This window comes from Protomyctophum parallelum, assembly GCF_964188405.1.
Source record: "Protomyctophum parallelum genome assembly, chromosome: 1".
Classification (NCBI taxonomy): domain Eukaryota; kingdom Metazoa; phylum Chordata; class Actinopteri; order Myctophiformes; family Myctophidae; genus Protomyctophum; species Protomyctophum parallelum.
The window spans coordinates 29,846,010-29,865,097 of NC_139697.1; the positions used below are offsets into that span (position 1 = coordinate 29,846,010).

Here is a 19,088-nt window from a genome sequence, read left to right on the forward strand (position 1 = left end):
AAGGGAGAACAACAGCTTTGTGAAATCCTATAGCATTGATTGGTTTTTCCATTTTTGACAGTAAGGATCCATTTTTATACCCTCAGAGTTTGCGGTGTAGGCAGTCCCCCCCCCCCCCCCCTTCTCTTTCTTCTCCCTCTGGTCGTCAATCACTCGGCAGATGTCTGTCTAACTGTCAGTCCTATTTCTCTCTCCTGCTTTTTCTTTCACACTTTCACTCATCGCCTATCTTCCTCTGCTTGTAGCCAGTCGCTTCTCATTTGGGTTTGATCAGTCTGTCATCAAGTTGTCTTGCCGCTGTCTCCTTTAACCCCTTGTTTTCTCTTCCAGACTGTCGCACCCTGACACCTCCCATCCTGTCTCCACTGCTCCGTAATCAGTGTCGTCGCTGTCGTGCGGAAACCCAAACCGAACATGTGTTCCGATGGGTCCAATCAGTTTCTATTCAGTCACAAACTCTCATTAATACTTTTCATTGGGAAATATTTATAAAATCCACAGACATGCATTCAACCTGGTGTGTCATGATGGTGTGCCATGATGGGGTGTGGGTGTGGGTGTGTGTGTGTGTGTGTGTGTGTGTGTGTGTGTGTGTGTGTGTGTGTGTGTGTGTGTGTGTGTGTGTGTGTGTGTGTGTGCGTGTGCGTGTGCGCGCCTCTCCTCTCTATCTCTATATTTAGTTGCTATAGCCTATTTCTAGCCTATAGGCTGTTACATCTGCACAGCACTCAACAGGCAACAGCTGGGGACATATTCACACAACCAGCCGCAACTCTGTGTGCACATGTGTGCAGGCAGCCGGGCACAGGGATGTGCCCACAAACACTCACACACACACACACACACACACAGGGCATCTAATCAGCACTTAAAAATATAAAATATTCCGTAAAAAGTCTATTTCTGGAGCAATAGCCCTATCATTTCAGCCTTGCTTGAACTGACACAAATACGAATTATAGGAACTTGATACTGTAAGTCACCTAACCTAAATGGAGATGACATTTTTGGTCCTTTTTGAGTCCACTCAGTGCCACCAGATGACAACCATTGGAGCTGTGTCATTGACTGACTAGTATACACAGTATTTGTGTTTTCAGTAAATTGGAGTCTGGTTATTAATTCCCTTTTGGGAGTTTTGGAGCTTCTCGGGTGGATCCTTGGCTCCTCCTGGTATGATGGTCTTCAGCAGGACACTGAATGTCTGAAGCTTAATTCATACTCTCTCGCACGACGGTGTTGCACGTAGAAAATAGCTTATCTAAGCTCATAACATGCCCTGGATGCAATGCGTATTAGGCTGCAGACTACCCCATTTAAAAATAATTTGTGTTATACTGTTATAACATAGATATATAACATAATACTCTTCAAGCTCACAAGAAGCTCAAGAAGCGACGCATTGTGTGCTTGTAGATCTGCTGTTATCACTAGTTTGGGTCCCGGGCAAACATCTAATCTATTTGGGTCTCCACCTGAAAAGTTTGCGAACCACTGATCTAAAGGACCACTGGGGGTTCTGGGCCACACTTTGAGAACCAGCTTTGTATAATCAATCTATTTAGCTATTGTTGTGGTTTTCTGCAATTGGAATACAAATAACCTGAAATACTAAGGTATTCTATTGTTATCATCATTAGCAATTGTGCCAGCAGCATTGTCCTTTTTCTGTCCTTACTTCCATTTGTCTGTCTTTCTTGCCTCTTGTGGAGACGTTGCAGTGTGAAACCTATAACATACGGAATTAAATGACTAGAGGAAATAGTATTTTATTACCTCCACACGCTGGCAACCGCAAAGAGAAAGTTAGGAAAAGACTGTGTGGTGGGGAACAAAAGTTACAGAATGCTACAGTCATCTAATAAAAATGCAAACCCACTCATAAAAAACATTGCTTCTACCACATAGCATTTGTTTTCATTAAATATCGCACATCCCACAAACAATCTGTAGCATTCATGTTTATAAACCATATTTCTGTCAGTTTAATCAGTATGCAGCAACTGATCTCAGCATGATCTCTTTCTAATGAATTGTGGAACATGCTGCATTGATAATCCCAATGATAATCCAGATGTCCTCAAACCTTGCAGTTCAAGATTGTGCAGCAGGTTAGAGGCCGGGAGTCATATGTAGGCCTACGCAGGTCTTTAATACAAATACGTGGAAGTATTACGTAGACTCTAAGTAATGTATGTATGTATGTGTGTGTGTGTGTGTGTGTGTGTGTGTGTGTGTGTGTGTGTGTGTGTGTGTGTGTGTGTGTGTGTGTGTGTGTGTGTGTGTGTGTGTGTGTGTGTGTGTGTGTGTGTGTGTGTGTGTGTGAGAGAAGCTGTTTCATCACTGCGGTGTGTGCCAGCGCCTCAGCAGCCCACTGTGTGTGGATGCGACCGCTCACTGGATGGGCTCATCTTCCAGCTAGCTTCGCCTTATTTTCTAAATCCTCCACCAACTGGACACACTGCTGCTCTTTGTTGTATCTGCCACCAATTCAAGTGTATTCTTTAAAGCTCTGGCATCGAAAACCAAACATCCGAACATATTACACTGAAATCCTCCCCATAGGTTTGACGGAGGGGTGCCGTCTCCACTGAACTTGAGCCACGAGAGATTTTTTTTAAATATTCTTTTGACATGGGGAGTCACCCTTTGACGGCAGTAATTGCCTGTCATAATTTCACCCCCTCCCTATCCAAGTATTGGACAGTATTAAGATGTTGATATTGAATTTGTATTCATCTTTAGGGCCCCAAATCATACCCTATAGAAAGCACTAGTGTCTATTTAAAATGGTGTTTTTTTTGACTGGGGAGTCATATTTTGACAGCAGATGATAAAGGTTATCATTATTTATAAGTACTTATATATAAATGTTTATGAGAAAATGATATTGTCTTATAAGATTTTTTATAATGTGTTATGATTATGCTTATAAAGTATAATGATTATTTATCAGTGCTTATAAATATAATTATACATTATATATTTATGAGAAGATTATAATATCTTATAAGTGTGTTCATACTGCGTTATAAATGTGGGATGCATAGCAAGTGTTTTCGGCCTGGCCAGACTTCTGTAGCCGGAGGTCATCACTAGGTTATCGTTGCCTATCCTTATCACTGGTGGCTAATGGTCAGCTACATCTCTCTACTCTTACCTGTCCTGCGTTTCATACTGCGGCGCTACTATGACAACTGAACGTCTCTTGGGATCAATAAAGGTCTATCCATCTAATATGGACTGTAATCCAATTCCCTTTATCCCTCAGCTGCACTGATAGACCTATTAGAGTTGCTTTCCTCCCTACAAAGTAAACCCTCCTGAGACACACACACACCACACACACACACACACACACACACACACACACAGAGTCATAGGCTATTTACCACAATACAGCAATACAGTATTCACTTGTCAGAGCTGTCATAACAGAAAAGATACGTGTGTGTGTGTGCGTGTGCGTGTGTGTGTGTGTGTGTGTGTGTACTTAAGCACTATGATCACTGGGGAGTGGCGAGTTATCAAAATGCCCAAAAATTCACTTTCGTACCCGAGGGCTCAGTTGGAACTGATGTGAATGCAGCAATTTACTAAATGTGTTTGGATAATGGGCAAAGTTGAGCATTTGAGCTGTCATTTGTGGTGCTGTCCTCAGGTCACCCTAGTCAAAATCTGACCAATTCCATCGTCAGAGGCAATGGAGGGGACAGCCACTGCTCTCTCAAATTGATCTAATGGGGAGGTGTAACATTTCAATTCATTTTTTGTGTTTATTACTGTTGAATTCATGGATTTGAGAAGGAATAAATGCTTAAGACAGCCGTCAGCACTTTTATTTATAGAAAAGATAAACCAATGTCAAATTAAGTTTTTGTTTTTTTGGCAAACGGTGCTGCTGTGCAAAAATAATCACCAGCTTGTTGCGTTTGTTCCACCAAACTTTTGACAATAATCCACACAGATGGCCATCTGAGATTTTAGGGCCAGCCAATAGAAACTATTCTTTCTTATATGCTATCAAAATCTTGCAGCTTAGAGTCTAACACGTATCAGTATATATATTTTAATTTAACTGCAGTGCGACTTGCAATGAGTTATCAGATAGCGGTCCCATTTCTTGATTCAAGGACCCTCTGAGAAGACATACCAAGGCTGAGGACCGTTGTGTGGAATTACATCTGCTGGAAAAGGATAGATTATGTGCACAGTGTTCGCATAGATCAGGGGTTCCCAAACTGTTTTGGCCCAGGCACCCCTTGGGGGGAAGAATATTTTCCAGGTACCCCCTCATCCTCGCAACACCGATAAGCATATTTGCAACCTTACATTTAGATGCCATTGGAACTATTTGTATTAAAACGTTTCAATCAAAAACACATTTTCACAACATATATTTAAGATTCTATCTTAGAACAGATGTAGAACTATTTAACAGTGAAACATAATGTGCAGAAACATGTGAGAGAGTGCCTTCCTTGATGCATCAATTGAGCGTCAACAACCATCAGCTGGTCACAGTCACAGACACTCTCTCACCTCTGCAGCACTCTAACTGAAAGTGAGTGACTGCATGGAGCCTTCCTTGATGCATCAATTGAGCGTCAACAACCATCAGCTGGTCACAGTCACAGACACTCTCTCACCTCTGCAGCACTCTAACTGAAAGTGAGTGACTGCATGGAGTCATTTCTATCCAAAGGCCCTTGCATGATGGAATATGATTAACCGTTTCCGTCTGTAGGACGGCTCCACACGTCCTAGGGAACCCAATCGACACGTACAAAGGACATGTGTACACGTCCTAGCATGTCCTCAATGATATCACCATCTACATCTAGAGCATATATGTTAAACTCAAGGCCCGGGGGCCAAATCAGGCCCGTGAATGAATTATCTTCGACCCGCGGGATGATATTTAATTAGTATTATTAGAACTGGCCCTCTGGTATATTGCACGGACCACCATAATACTACAAGTCCAACAATGCACTGCGAGTGCATTGTCACGTATTGAGGGCCCGCAAGCGCAAGCATGCGTCTTCTCTTCATTGATCAGCAGTGAAAGTATATCACTTGTGGTCAACTTTCAGCTACCCCTCTGTTGAAACACAGTCCGGCCCTCGAATTGTACCAATTTCTTTATTTTGGCCCACTGTGTATTTGAGTTTGACATCCCTGATCTAGAGTCAACATAATTACGGATGAATCAGAACTGCAGACTCACTTCCAATCTTCCGCCATAGCCTGACAACTCACCTCTTCAGACTCACCTTAGCCCATACCCGTAGCTTGCCGTACTTGCCCTATAGTCTCGGCGACCTTGCAGGTGTTTATGCAAAGGCTAAAATATGTCATTTAGTTAAAGACAGTAGTGTATATTTATTGTACAGGTATTCTACTGTTAGACAGATGTTAGGTTCTTAGCTTACCTATGATCCTTGATGACTATTTCATGCATGCAACTGTGAGTGGACGACCAATAAATAATAATAAGGGTAATAATAATAATAATAATGAATTTTATTTGTATTGCACTTATCAAAAAAATCAAGTGCAAAACGACAACAGTTCAACACGCAAATGCTTTCCGAAACAGGAACGTTTTAAGGCCTGTTTTAAAAGATTCAATAGTCTGCGGCACTCTCAAGTCCATGGGGAGGCTGTTCCACAGGCGCGGTGCTGCCGAGCGAAAGGCCCGGTCCCCCATGGTGAGCAGATTGGTGTCAGGAACCTGGAGCAGGAATTCGTTTGCAGATCTGAGGCAGGGTGGAGGTTGTTTTTGGAGGGTTGATTAGTTTCTAGGGAGGGGCGTGTCTGTTTATGCAGTTGTATGTGATCAGCAGGACCGTGTAGTCGATCCTGTCTGTAACGGGGAGACAGTGCAGTGTGAAGAGGATGGGTGTTGTGTGGTCGTGTTTGCTTACTCTCATTAGGACCCTGGCAGCACTGTTCTGAATGTAAAATAAAGCACTAGACTTATTTACAAGAGGTCCACCTTGTTCAATTCATGGGCCACCTTGTTCAATTCATCATAACATTTAGAGACATACAAATATACACTTCTATGTAGCCAAAAAACAGGAAATCATCATCATAAAGGAGGTAAAAAGGGAAAGAGAAAATATATACAATGAGGGGAAAAAGGGGTGGGTGGGGGAATCTGATTTTACGGGGGCCAGTTTAGAATTGCAGCCGTCCGTATGGTGCCCTTTGAGAGTGGTTTTGAAGGAGTCAAGGGATTCACATGTCTTAATGACCGTTGCGTTCCACATTTTGGTGGCATAGGAGCGAAATTAATTTAGTCCCGTGTTTGTGCCAAATCTGGGTTGCGTGTGTGGGGACTTTGTTGACATTAAGGAAGTATTTAGACAGGTACATGGGTATCTTGATGGTGTATCGAATCTTGCGGACCAGACCCTTTGCAAGATGCTGTACTCTGTCGTCAACCCTAAACGTTGTGTTCTTGCTTACTGTAAGTCGCTCTGCTAAATGCCTAAATTGTAAATTGATGAATGATATTCCTTAATTGTAAATTGATGAATGATATTTCAACCTAAATATAAGTGTTATAGCATGTGTATAATTAGTAGAATCACTAGAAAGTACTGGAATACTAATACTAAATGCAAAACAAAAAAGGAGATAATAAGGGAAAATGCAGGTCAGTAGTGCAACCACAAAGTTACCAAAGAGTTCGTCTCATCTAATTAGACAACTATTCCAAAATCTATACTGTAGAGTCTGGAACTACATCTCCCAAAAGTCGAGATGTAGTTAGATTTCCGCTCCACGAAAATCTAATTTAAAATCCGTAGGGCAATGGTGCTGCGGCTCCGCTTGCCGCTTGCATGGCCCTCCTAAAGGCCTCAACGAGGGTTGTTGGGCTTCCTCCTCACGGAGGACACAGGCTGGGGAGCTAACCCATACTGCTCACCCAGGTGCCGTCTACATTCCGGCTGTCACCCGTCTCTCCGGTGGTCACCAGACTATACCTGGTTGTCACATAGTACACATCTAGTACAGTATGCACTGCAGTAAACTAAACAATATTAAAAACAGAGGCACAAGAATGGTCTGATGTCGAATTCCTCGTTGAGGCCATTAAGAGCCGTTGTTTTAAGAGTATTACATCACTGTGGTCATGGAACAGTTCCCACTAGCCCTTAGGGCCACCCTAAAACCACCTTCTGTCCACAGAGGAGCCTCCTCATTCTGCTTCACAGTCCCACAATAATTACACAAGTCAGTGTTGATAGTAACAGTCTTACAGGATTTATCTCCATTGCATTACTGCAGCCATCCCTAACTGCACTCTGATAAAGGAGTGAGAGCTAGTGTTTTTATTGAAAGCTTTCATGGCGAGTGAGGGAGAGAAAAAGAGAGAGAGTGAGTCAGTCAGTCAATCAGTCATATAATTAGAGGACCTTGGTCGACCTTTCATCCATAATCATCTAGCCTTTCGTGAGTGAAAGTCCTCCGCGGTGACCTCTGCCCAATAGACTGCATACAATACATGTATGTCTGTCCTCACAGCGAAAGGATGTTATGAAATGCCATTGATTTCCGCCAGTGAAAAATGAAGGTAAATCTTGTGCACACATCTGTGCCACCGAAATATCCTTTAAACCTATAAATGGATATCGAGGGAGGAAATGAATTAGATGATGATGCCGGGGGAAACAAAGGCCGACTTAAGCCTGATTTATACATTTCTGTGCACCGCTTTCTTGCACCAAAAATGGCCCATATATAGATTTACAAGCTCACAACACGACACGCTGCAACGCGTTGTGAGCGTGTAGATCTAAACCTGGCTTTAGTTGCGTGTGTGTGTGTGTGTGTGTGTGTGTGTGTGCGTGTGCGTGTGCGTGTGTGCGTGTGCGTGCATGCATGCATGCAATGTGCATACATGCTCAAGGCGGTAGTTATTACACAGGATAAAAAACAAGTCTCAACGCGGATGAACTGCAGTGCTCACCTGTCTTGATGTTGCTGTTACACAATCACTGCACTCTTAAAAACAGTCATTATGATAGTTCCTTTCCAAAATACTCCATCCATTTTACCAAAAGCAAATTCCTCCTGTAATTGGTGATATCTCACTTTGCGAATATACCCATTTTAAGAAGAATCTCAAATTCTACTCGTGACAAAAGCCTTTCCTGCTTCACCGTGCACATACTGCAGAGACAGAGAATTTATTATTTGACATTTAAGGCTATCAGACGTTCGCAGCATAATGGCCTCCCCAGCATGCTGACCTAATGCCGATACACCAATTAATGTGTCAGTAATATATTTCAATAAAACAATTTGCCCATGGCGTATAGGGCGATCTGGTGAGCCAGACTGTGCTCAGCACCCTCATTGCCCCTCAGATGAGCATAGCTCACTGAATGTGCACTCTCTATGCAGTCCGCTGGCGGAGATCCAAACAACGTTCCAGCGCGCCAGATAGCCTCCATATGTGTAGGGCCCACCGAGGGGGCTTCATTCTGTCCGGCCATTGACCTATACATCCACCGTGGTGTATATGTAGATATACTCTGTTACAATTAAGACATCTTGTAAGCTAAATTAAATTGCACTATATTTTACTTAAGCATAAAAGTACTCGGAATGGTCCATTTCAAAATCATATTTTTGCAATTAAAATGCATCAATGTGTTCATCACCTTGATGTTTCAGCTGGTATAGGTGGGGTTCATTTGAATTACTGTATGTGCTGCTGAACTTATAATAATACATCATAATTTATCAGTTAATGTATGTTTTGTATCAATAATCTAAATCTATGGAAGGTATGATCTATGATTGGTATATTTTGAGGATTTCAGGATGACAGAAATCGTTTGAATGTTGGAGTGGTTAATGTGGACACATATTGGTAATCACATCACACCCACATATTCTGGTCATGCCCTAAATGAAAAAGAATATTTTGGAAGATTATGTTTGAAGTATTTCAGAAGATCCCAGGGTAGTGTTATTAGGAGTGATACCTCAAGGCAGATAGACGCAAGAGCTAAGAAATCACACCCGTGTGAAGTGAGGGGCGCTAATATATTAAAGTCTAACTCATGTTGATTAGGTGATGTAATGGTGATGTAAAACCAACGGTGCCAACACAAACATTAATTAAACATGGACTACACTAAAGCGGGAAATCACACTTCAAACGGATACATTTAGTAAAAGGTGAAGTCCTGTTATGGCAACAAATACAATATGACTCCAGAACTACATGTATCACTGTTAAACCATCCTCAAATCTTCCTTACACATTCATTTCAACACGCCGATTAATACCATTCTTTGTCCGTCTTTATTCATTTATTTATTAATTCATTCATGTATTGATTGATTTATTGTGTCCTATTTGTATTTGTATTTTGTGCTTCTGTTGTATCTTCTGCTATTTTTATTTTTACAATTACTACTTGAGCTGTCAGTCATTTATTTTGTTTTATTCATTTATATTTTGAGTGTTGCTGTAAACCATAAACATTATATGTTCAACAGTACAATATTTGTCTCTGATATGTACAGTAGGGAAGTTTAGAGTAGAAGTATAAAATATCACAAAGTTTCATCCATCCATCCGTCCGTCCGTCCATCCATCCATGGAAGCAGTGGCGAGGGAAGGGAGGGAGGGGGGCAGCGAAGAGGCCATCCATCCAGCTGTGATACCAGTTGTGTGGTAAACACAGCGAGGATTAGCTCCTTGCTCTTAAGCCAGGAGATAATGATTGGGGGGTCAGAGGTGGTGGATTGTTGGTGTCCTGTCCTGTGGGCGGCATAATGCATAACGTCCTGTCTGCTGTCAGGAATAGCAAAGGCCTCTGGTTCAACGTTGGCCTCTGAAGCATCCGCTGTCAACAACCACAGAGTCAACACACACACGCCCCCGGACGTACAAGACCATGTACAAATGACTGCATGCGTGTAAACGCACAGCAGGTCGCACTTAACCACTTAAGCCATATTTCAAAAATAGCGGAAATAGCCAATCTACAAGCTCACGCCGCGTTGACGACTGTTTACCGCTATTTTTGAAACTTTTGAAAGTCTTTGAGAAGATATGACACTTTTTGAAAAACGTGGGCTATAATGACATGCCCAAAATTGGGACGCTATGCAGGGACATAAAATGGATAATAATACACTGTACACTTTTAACTGTATCTCTGCATTACACCTATCAGGGAGGATTTATGCTTCATGCTCTAATTTATGCTTCAGCAACTGAAAGTGTTGTGCGACGTGTCAAAGTAATTTTCTTCCCCCTGAAAAGCGTGTTGACGCGTCACGTGACACCAGTTGTCACCAAGTCATGCTTCAGCCTCAGGATAGAGGTTATTAAAGGACCACTTCATCACTTTTCAACCTATCTTCATGATAAAATACCACAAATATTTTCAACTTCTGTGTCCGTGTCTCATAGGACACAGAAACCCTGAATGATGATGTCCACCAGTGACATCATCGATGGGAAATCCAAGCTAATAGAAACCGTAGGCTTTCTATTCCTGAAAAGTTGCAATGCGAAAATGGAAGCGTATCGCTCTCACGATAATAAAAATAAAAAATTTAATCTGATTTAAAAAAAGAAAATCTGCCTAAAGAGATGATGTCACTGGTGGACATGTTTCTGAACTGCCCACAGCCCTCCTATGAGACACAGAGAAGAGAAAATGGTGGTATTTTATCATGAACATTGGTGAGGACCAATTATATGAAGATAGGTTGAAAAGTGGTGAAGTGGTCCTTTAACTTAACACACTATATGAGGAATGACGTGCATGGTGCACTGCACATGCATACGTATACATACATACTGTACACTGTGTACGGTTTATGTTTCACACACATACAATGCAGTCCCAAGGGGCAGCACCTGCTAGCATATGCACTAATGGAACACACACACACACACACACACACACACACACACAGAAAAGCTCACCCACAATGGCACATTCCCCAGGAGAATACACTGTAAACTCCCCACATATTATAATGTGCACACACACACGCACACACACACACACACACACACACACACACATGCATGCACGCACGCACGCACACACACGCACGCACGGACACACACACGCATGCACGCGCGCACACACACACACACACACACGCAGGTCAGAGGAGAGCTCTGTCAATGTAACAACACATTGAATCCAGAATGACTCATTCATACAGGTACAAGCAGCGATGTTGTGGCATGTTCCGCAAGACAACATACAACATGGTAATTGCCTTGTGGGTGGACAGTGGACGTCGCAAACATAACCATCTATGGAGACTATTGCTAGTTACCACCAGCTTGGTTATATAAACCATGCTGGTGTCACTGATGAAGCGATGATGTCCAGCTCTGACATCACAAGCTCAAGGAGGTTGCCATATATGGAGACTATTCTGGCACGTGGAGTTATGCGCCGAGTGGACAGTCAGCCGGATCTCCAAAGAATATCGATACATCAGCGAATCCCCATATATGGAGTACCCTGGCCTGATGACATCAATATCACATCATAGACTGGCCTGGACTCCTTAATACTTGGGCATGCCGCCTCACACAGAACTCTGCATGGGCGGGTATTCATAACCGGACGGGGCATGCGTTCCCATAACCGGACGGGCCATGCGTTCTGCATGGGCGGGTATTGCATAACCGGATGGGGCGTTCCCGACTTGCCTCGATCCCGACATGCGTGATCCCCGAGTAGGCCGGAGCCCAATCAGCACTAGTCTATAGAGAAAATAATGTATTATAATGAATACAATTTTAGAGAGATAAGACCAAGCCATAAAAGCTATACAGCAATAAAGAAAAGGTTTTGGACCCTGTTCCGGGCTCAAGTCGTTCGAGGAGTGGATAGAGTGGATTTGACCGTTTCCCATAACCGTCGTCTACCATATTGCCAAATTTCGTGGAAAGCGACAGCACAGAACTGCCAGAACTGTAAAAAGTAGCGGAAGAAGAAAAGACGGTAGAAAATCAATAGGAACCTTTGTCCCTTCGGGCTTGGCCCCAAATTATATAATAGAATAACATGTATGTAGAATTAAGGTTAAAAATGGTAAAAGAAGAAAAAAGTCCAGGTAAGACACAGGTAAAAACCTGTGGCAGCGCCGTGAGGTAATACATCAAGTACAGTTACATTAATTAATTAGCGCACATAACAGTGTGAGCAACACTAGCATAGTTTTATGAATGCAATTCCTTTACTTGCTTTTTGTTCTTATTTTTTGTCCATGTTTAGGTCACTGACAGGGAAAAAGCTCTTCCTACTGTAAGTCTTGTGAGACACCTTAAGGCTGCCTTAAGCGCTTGCCAGTCCCAAACAGTCTGTTTCTGGGGTACTGTACTGTTTGTCCTTCATAATCCTTTAACCACATTAACCATGGCATTCCCTATTTTAGGTAGTAGGAAAGACTACTGCACACTGTCTGCATCTACTGCAAAGAATGTTTTAATGGGAATCACAACATTTTGGTTGAGAGATCTCTTCATCAGGTTATCTTTGTGTAATCTGATAATGTTGTCCAGACCAAAACATTGTGATTCACATTTGGTGCTCCCTGACGTACCACATGTGTATATATATATATATATATATATAGAGAGAGAGAGAGAGAGAGAGAGAGAGAGAGAGAGAGAATTATAATTATATAGAATTATGGATGGATGGATGGATTGAGAAGCTGATGGATGGGTGAATTGATTAAGGGGATAGATAGATGGATTGGTTGGATTGAGCGGAGGTGTAGTGATAGTAATGTATTTGTTATTTATCTCACCAGGCTGTTATTTTGGTGTTCACTCTAATATGCTCTAGATCTGTTTCCTCTAACATTCTATTTTTATTTCCTTTTCTAGCACTTCTCTATTTATGCACCATAATTATAACCATTATTATAATGATCCTTATAGCTGGTTTACTTCTAAGAAGTACTAGGAAAATGTATATAGTCAGATAAGCCAATGGACCATTTCCCTTGTTTAGTCTTTCTGGCTCTGAGCCTCAGTTCAAAATGTAAATATATGTCCATAATGTAGAATCCTGATGCATCCTATGCATAATTCATAATACCTGCTCTGGTTTCAGTGTAAGTCACATCCATATACTATTTACATGGTGTTGTTAATGGGTTTTACATGGTTGAAAGAGAGGAAAGAACCCAGTACTCCAAAAATATAACGGAGGATTTGGCATAAACCAATTACATGTCTACATTTTGTAGACATGATTAAAGTACCTTGATTTTATGTCCTCTCCTCCGTTATTTTTTTTTAATTAGATCAGATCTTTCCTCAGATCTTTCCTCTCTTTAAAGTTTTGGTTTCCGTTGATCCTTTAGCTACGTTTTTAACTCAACTTTTATCCCCATTGAGCACCTGGTTGACCTCTCTCTCTCTCTCTCTCTCTCTCTCTCTGCAGGTTTACATGGTTGTTGCTATTGCTGTGCTGTTATGGGAAATTGGGAACATTTTCTTTTCGCCTATTTTTGCAGAGATCAGTGAGAGCACCAAACTAAAACGATTTATGATAACCCTGAACAGAAACATTCTAACACTTCTGCAGTCTAGGTCCTTTGTGTTCCAGACAAATTGCATAATGAGCTTCAGGTGATGGAATGGCTCTATAAGCGTCTTGGTACAGAACTCTTCAAGTCTAACTGTGATGACAAATGCAGGAACAGATGGTCCTTTGTCAACTCTCTCACATCCAGTCACTCTTTAGTAAGTAAACCCATCATCCAAGCTGACTGCGTCTCACACTCTAGTCATACAAACCGCTTTTCTCAGTACAAACAAGTTTGTTTTTTGGATCGCTGCATATCCCCCCCATGAGGATGTTCACCCCAGTGAAACAAACATGCATATTCATGATGCATGTATTGTCACGTTTTAACGAACGACCGGGAAGGCGCATACACAGAGACACCAATCGTTCTCAAGTGAACGTGTGTGTGTGTGTGTGTGTGTGTGTGTGAGTGTGTGTCTGTGCATGCCACCAACAGACACCAGTGCACAATGAATCGGGATGAGAATCCACTGGAGGTCATGCAGAAAGATGGATTCTGGCAATAATGGATGCATAACCGCCAGCAGTATAATGTGGCCTGGTTAAGAATGATGGCTGAAAGCAAAGCCGGTTCGGGGGGGGGGGGGGGGGGGGGGGGGTAGATCCATAACGCTGCAATCCCAAGGGGCAGCACCTGCTTGCATATGCACCGAGGGAACACACACAGAGCTGTTCCAGACATGCATGCACACACACACACACACACGCACACCCACTGTCATGCATGCAAGAATCCCATACACTCAAGATAATCGCATACTATATTGTGTGTGTGTGCACACACACACACATGCGTATACATGCACACACATCAATACACATTCTTAGATACACACACATATGCAGTCAGTGTGCAGGTCCAGTTGGGTCTGTTGCTGATGTATGTTGTGTGAGGTGCAGAGAGGGGCCCCTCTAGGGCCTGGGGTCTTTGTTCCTCATTCAGGGGCTCTGCTCTCCTCTGATGATGGGCCCATTGTCCCAGACTCCAGTGGACTTGCACCATTCAGGCCCGCTGATAAAGCCCCCTTTCACACGGGGAGAGAGAGGGAGGGAATGAGAGAGGGAGGGACGGAGCGAAGGAAGGGCACTGAGGGGAATGTTGAAAGACAGAGGAGATGGGAAAGAGAAATATGGAGAGAAGTGTTGAGTGTGTAAACCGTGGACACTGGCCAAGAAAGGTTGGCTGGGTTAAAAGACATAGCCCTGGAAGGGTGAGAGATTAGCCAGGGCTATTTTAAGAGAAATAGAGACAGAGAGAGAGAGAGAGAGAGAGAGAGAAAATCCATGATGAGATTATGAAAAAAGAAGAAATAGCCTACATGAAGGAAACGAGGGGAAAGGTTAACAATTGTCATGGAGATTGGATAATGTCAAGTTAGATAGTGACCGAAGTCAAAAACAGGAAAACCTTCATCCTCACTCTTATCCACTGCTCTGTCCACTGATCTGAGACCTGCACGTGAAATGCACATTGGACGGTGTGGGAAGATATGAAATGATTCCTCTGTCGCTCTGTCACTGTGTGTCTGTCGCTCTGTCACTGTGTGTCTGTCACTGTGTGTCTGTCGCTCTGTCACTGTGTGTCTGTCGCTCTGTCACTGTGTGTCTGTCGCTCTGTCACTGTGTGTCTGTCGCTCTGTCACTGTGTGTCTGTCGCTCTGTCACTGTGTGTCTGTCGCTCTGTCACTGTGTGTCTGTCGCTCTGTCACTGTGTGTCTGTCGCTCTGTCACTGTCTGTCTTCCAGAGAACGCATCTCTCCTACACACACAACATGGTCTGAAGCATCCCGGCTCAAACTTCAGCTCAGACTCAGAATTCACTCTTTTTGCATTGGTGTTTCTTTCATTTCTTTCTTTCAAAGTCGTTTTCATTTTTATTTTGGGAACTTCTACACCCGAGGAGTAGCACACTTTACACCGCATGACCCTAACGAGCGCTCTCAGCCTGACGTGGATTTAAAAACGCTGTTGGTGCCGCACGCAGCTCCGCCAAACGTCACTTATGTAATTGTTGTGTGTGTAGATATTTATTTATTTATTGTGCGTAGCCATGCAACGGAACCAAACATGTTTTCCATCTTTCAGAGAGAGGCTAGGGAAAGAAGAAGAGGAGGGTGAAGAAGGAGGTGAACCGCAGCTGTGGCGTAGAGCCAGAGGGGATGCTGCTGCTGATGATGAGTGTTGCCGGATTCCGCGAGAGAAATAAGCAAGCAGGTCTATCTAAACAGGCCCAAAAGAAGCAACCTACACATGAGCACACATGAGCACTTTAAACCTATTGGCTTAATTGAAAATAGCTGATCTACGCTTGTAGATTTTCTATTTTCCACAAAAAACATTTTTATATAATGGACAACATTTATTTGGAGGTCCTTGACATGAAAAGGTTTGAGAACCACTGATTTAAGCAACATTTAGGAACTAAGCCCGAATAAGCATCTTTAGAAACAAGCCCCAAAAAGGTGAGTGGCAAATCGAGTGGCAAAGTAAATGTAATCAGACTTTAATGCAATCTGACTTTTCTGTTTGGATGTATGGGCTGTCAAGGCCATAAAGTCGTTTTTTGCCACTCAGTAGGCGGGTATGATGATGATGTCATGTGCATACCCTCTATATTTACAAACAACTTTACAGGAAGAAAAAGCCCAAAGTCACTTACGTATAATAAGCAGACTTGGCAACACTGCCTGCTGGCCACGCACACATGCACGCGCGCGCACACACACACATACCCCAGTGGCGTGTCCAGGTGGTGGCTAAGGGTAGCACGTGCCAGCCCTGGAATCTGACTGGCCAGTGACCACCCCAGGTGCCATCCATTATCTTGAACTGTGTGCCCAGTCAGAGGGTATGTAATTTAATTGATCTTTAAATTAAACTTTAAACACAGGAATGAAGGACAGTAATGTAATGTTAAGATGATATTGGTAGTGGAGACAAAATTGTAAATTGAATGCGTATGTGCTTGCAGTGCTTGCTCATACTTAATGATGCAATCCCTGCATAAGTCAGTGCCCAGCTTGGGCTATACCCCAGTCCAAAAGGTCTGGATATGCCATTGACACACACAGCGGCAGCAGGACAAGTGCCCAGTCACCTCAGCAAGCTATGGATTATCGCCATAGACTAGAGAAGGAGAGGAGCAGGCTGGTCAGGTCCCATCAGAACGTTAATGATCTGGCCTCCTCTCTCTCTGCGTCTGGAAACCCAAGAGACCAGAAAGATGTCTTTCTACCTAGTTTATTGATCTACGACAAATTGCAACCGCTTATGTAAAAAGAAATACGCTGTTTCAATTCTAGGTTGTGTCAAATATATTACGCCATATGCTGTTGTTTTTGCAAAAGCTTTGTGATTTGAGGCAAGGCGCTCAAGCTCGTCATGCTAATATAAGCTGTGTAGAGCTTATCCTGTACTGTTTGTGTTGAAGCTGTTTGTACTTGCAGTACCTGTACCTGTACATACTAATGCTAATATGAATTTTACATTAAATGTAAAACAGGGATAGACTTAGGGTGACTTTTTGGGGGCGAACTGACTTCTAGTCGACCTCTAGGTCAGCATGTGAAAAGAGTTGTAGTCAGATAACGTAAAATAAATGTTCCAGTGACTCAGCCCGACACCACGCAACGCTATCAACTTCTGAGACTGGAAAGTTTCTTTACCACATCTGTGAGAGAAAAATGAACAAATTGCTTCACATCTTCTCTTCACAAGGAGCTGAAACAAGCCCTGATGCGTCATGGCATTTAACGTTGAAATGAAGCTGACCTTTTTAAATGAAAGTTTATAATATTCATTGACAATGTCAGAGTGCTGCTGAAAAGCTCTGAGGAAGCATTAGTGCAATGAACCGTCATGGAGGTGCAAGGTAGTTTCCTGATAGAGAACAAGTCTCCATGAAATTAGAATTAGTATTCTGTGGGTTTCTGAGTCTAAAAGACAGGTGGCCCTGGAGGTTTCTGGGTGTGCTTTGACTTTAAATCATTCAATGATAATAATCCTATACCTGTGTGGACATATATAGGCTTTACTCTGGCCCTGACATTATACCATGCAGGCTCCCCTAGAGCTCTATACTATGTCTGCTCTTTTTCTCCCCTGAACACCCAAATCTCTTGGCCAAAAATGGCCAATCTACAAGCTCACAATGTTGTTATCTTGAAGATGCATGGGGTTAAATGTCTCTGAAATCTAGATGACTCTGTAAAGGTGTGACTTAAAATGATAATCAAATGCCATAATGCCATTTGTATTTTGTTCATCTCTCATTTTGGTGATAGTAGGGGTTTTCTAGCGGTGGCTACCTATCTTCTTGAGTTTATGAAAAAACGTGTCACATATTACTCTACTGTATGTGTGTGCCGGGTCAGATGGAGGGGCCAGAATAGATTTAACAGGTAGCAAGAATAGAACTGTGCAATTATGTCGGTACACAGCCATGCTAAATGAGAGCATTTATGCACAAATGCTCAATCTCTCTTTCTCTCTCTACCCCCCCAACCACACACACACACACACACACACACTCTCTCTCTCTCTCTCTCTCTCTCTCTTTTCTCTTCTCTTCTCTTCTCTTCTCTTCTCTTCTCTTCTCTTCTCTTCTCTTCTCTCTCTCTCTCTCTCTCTCTCTCTCTCTCTCTCACACACACACAGGAACAAATATAAAAACATTCATTTTGTGAATGGAGTGAGTGTTGTCGATCCATAGGTTACGATAGTAATTATAGGCTGGCCAGCGGAGGGGGAAGGAGGGCAGGAAGAGCTGAAGCTGAGCAGAGAGCAAAGCCACAGGGAGGATATGTTTTTAGAGGCGACATGGGTTTATCCTGGACTTCCATCCACACAGCAACAGGCACGGTGACAGAACAACAAGACACTGGGAGGAAAACCATGAGAGTTGAAACGGTTGACGATGACTTACAGATATACTGTAGGTTCTGGGACAGTGAAGCGGAACATGTGACTGACTTGTTTCTGTTATCTTGAGAGTGAGTTTACTGAGTGAGTGTGCATGTTGGTGTATCACGCTGCACTTGATCAAATCCGCTCAGTCAGGAGGAGGTGGATTTGTGGATGCCGGGGGAAAGAAAGGCAAACAGAGAGATAGACGGGGAGATAGATGGGAGCGAGGGAAGGGAGGTATACGGTGAAGCTCAGGGGGGGGAGTGAATGTAGGAAGGACAAGGGAGAGGGAAGGAGAAGGAGGGGTAGCTTAAGTACAAATTCAGAACCACACAAGCCAACCACACGCTGAAAGACTGTAATTTGGATTTTCCCAGAATAGACGGTAAACGAGGGAGTGAGCAGGGAAGGAATAACATAAACTCTTTAGCAGCACGCAACACGCACAACAACAACACTCACCCCAAGACGTCCGTTGTATTATATATACACACTGTATATAACACACGTACATTACGTACACACGTACATTGTGTTAGTGTGTGTACTTTAGTGTACACACATACTGTA

The 19,088-nt window shown here is 42.9% G+C and overlaps 1 protein-coding gene across 1 annotated transcript in view; it reads left to right on the plus strand.

The window, feature by feature from the left end:
• The window catches only part of efna3a (ephrin-A3a), a 119,481-nt gene extending 103,158 nt beyond the window's left edge, over positions 1–16,323 (plus strand). Inside the window, exon 5 of the mRNA XM_083765159.1 lies at positions 15,699–16,323. Coding sequence (XP_083621285.1) covers positions 15,699–15,709 — 11 coding nt within the window. The 3' untranslated portion in view covers positions 15,710–16,323. The remainder of the gene's footprint in view (positions 1–15,698) is intronic.
• The last annotated feature ends 2,765 nt before the right edge of the window (positions 16,324–19,088 follow it).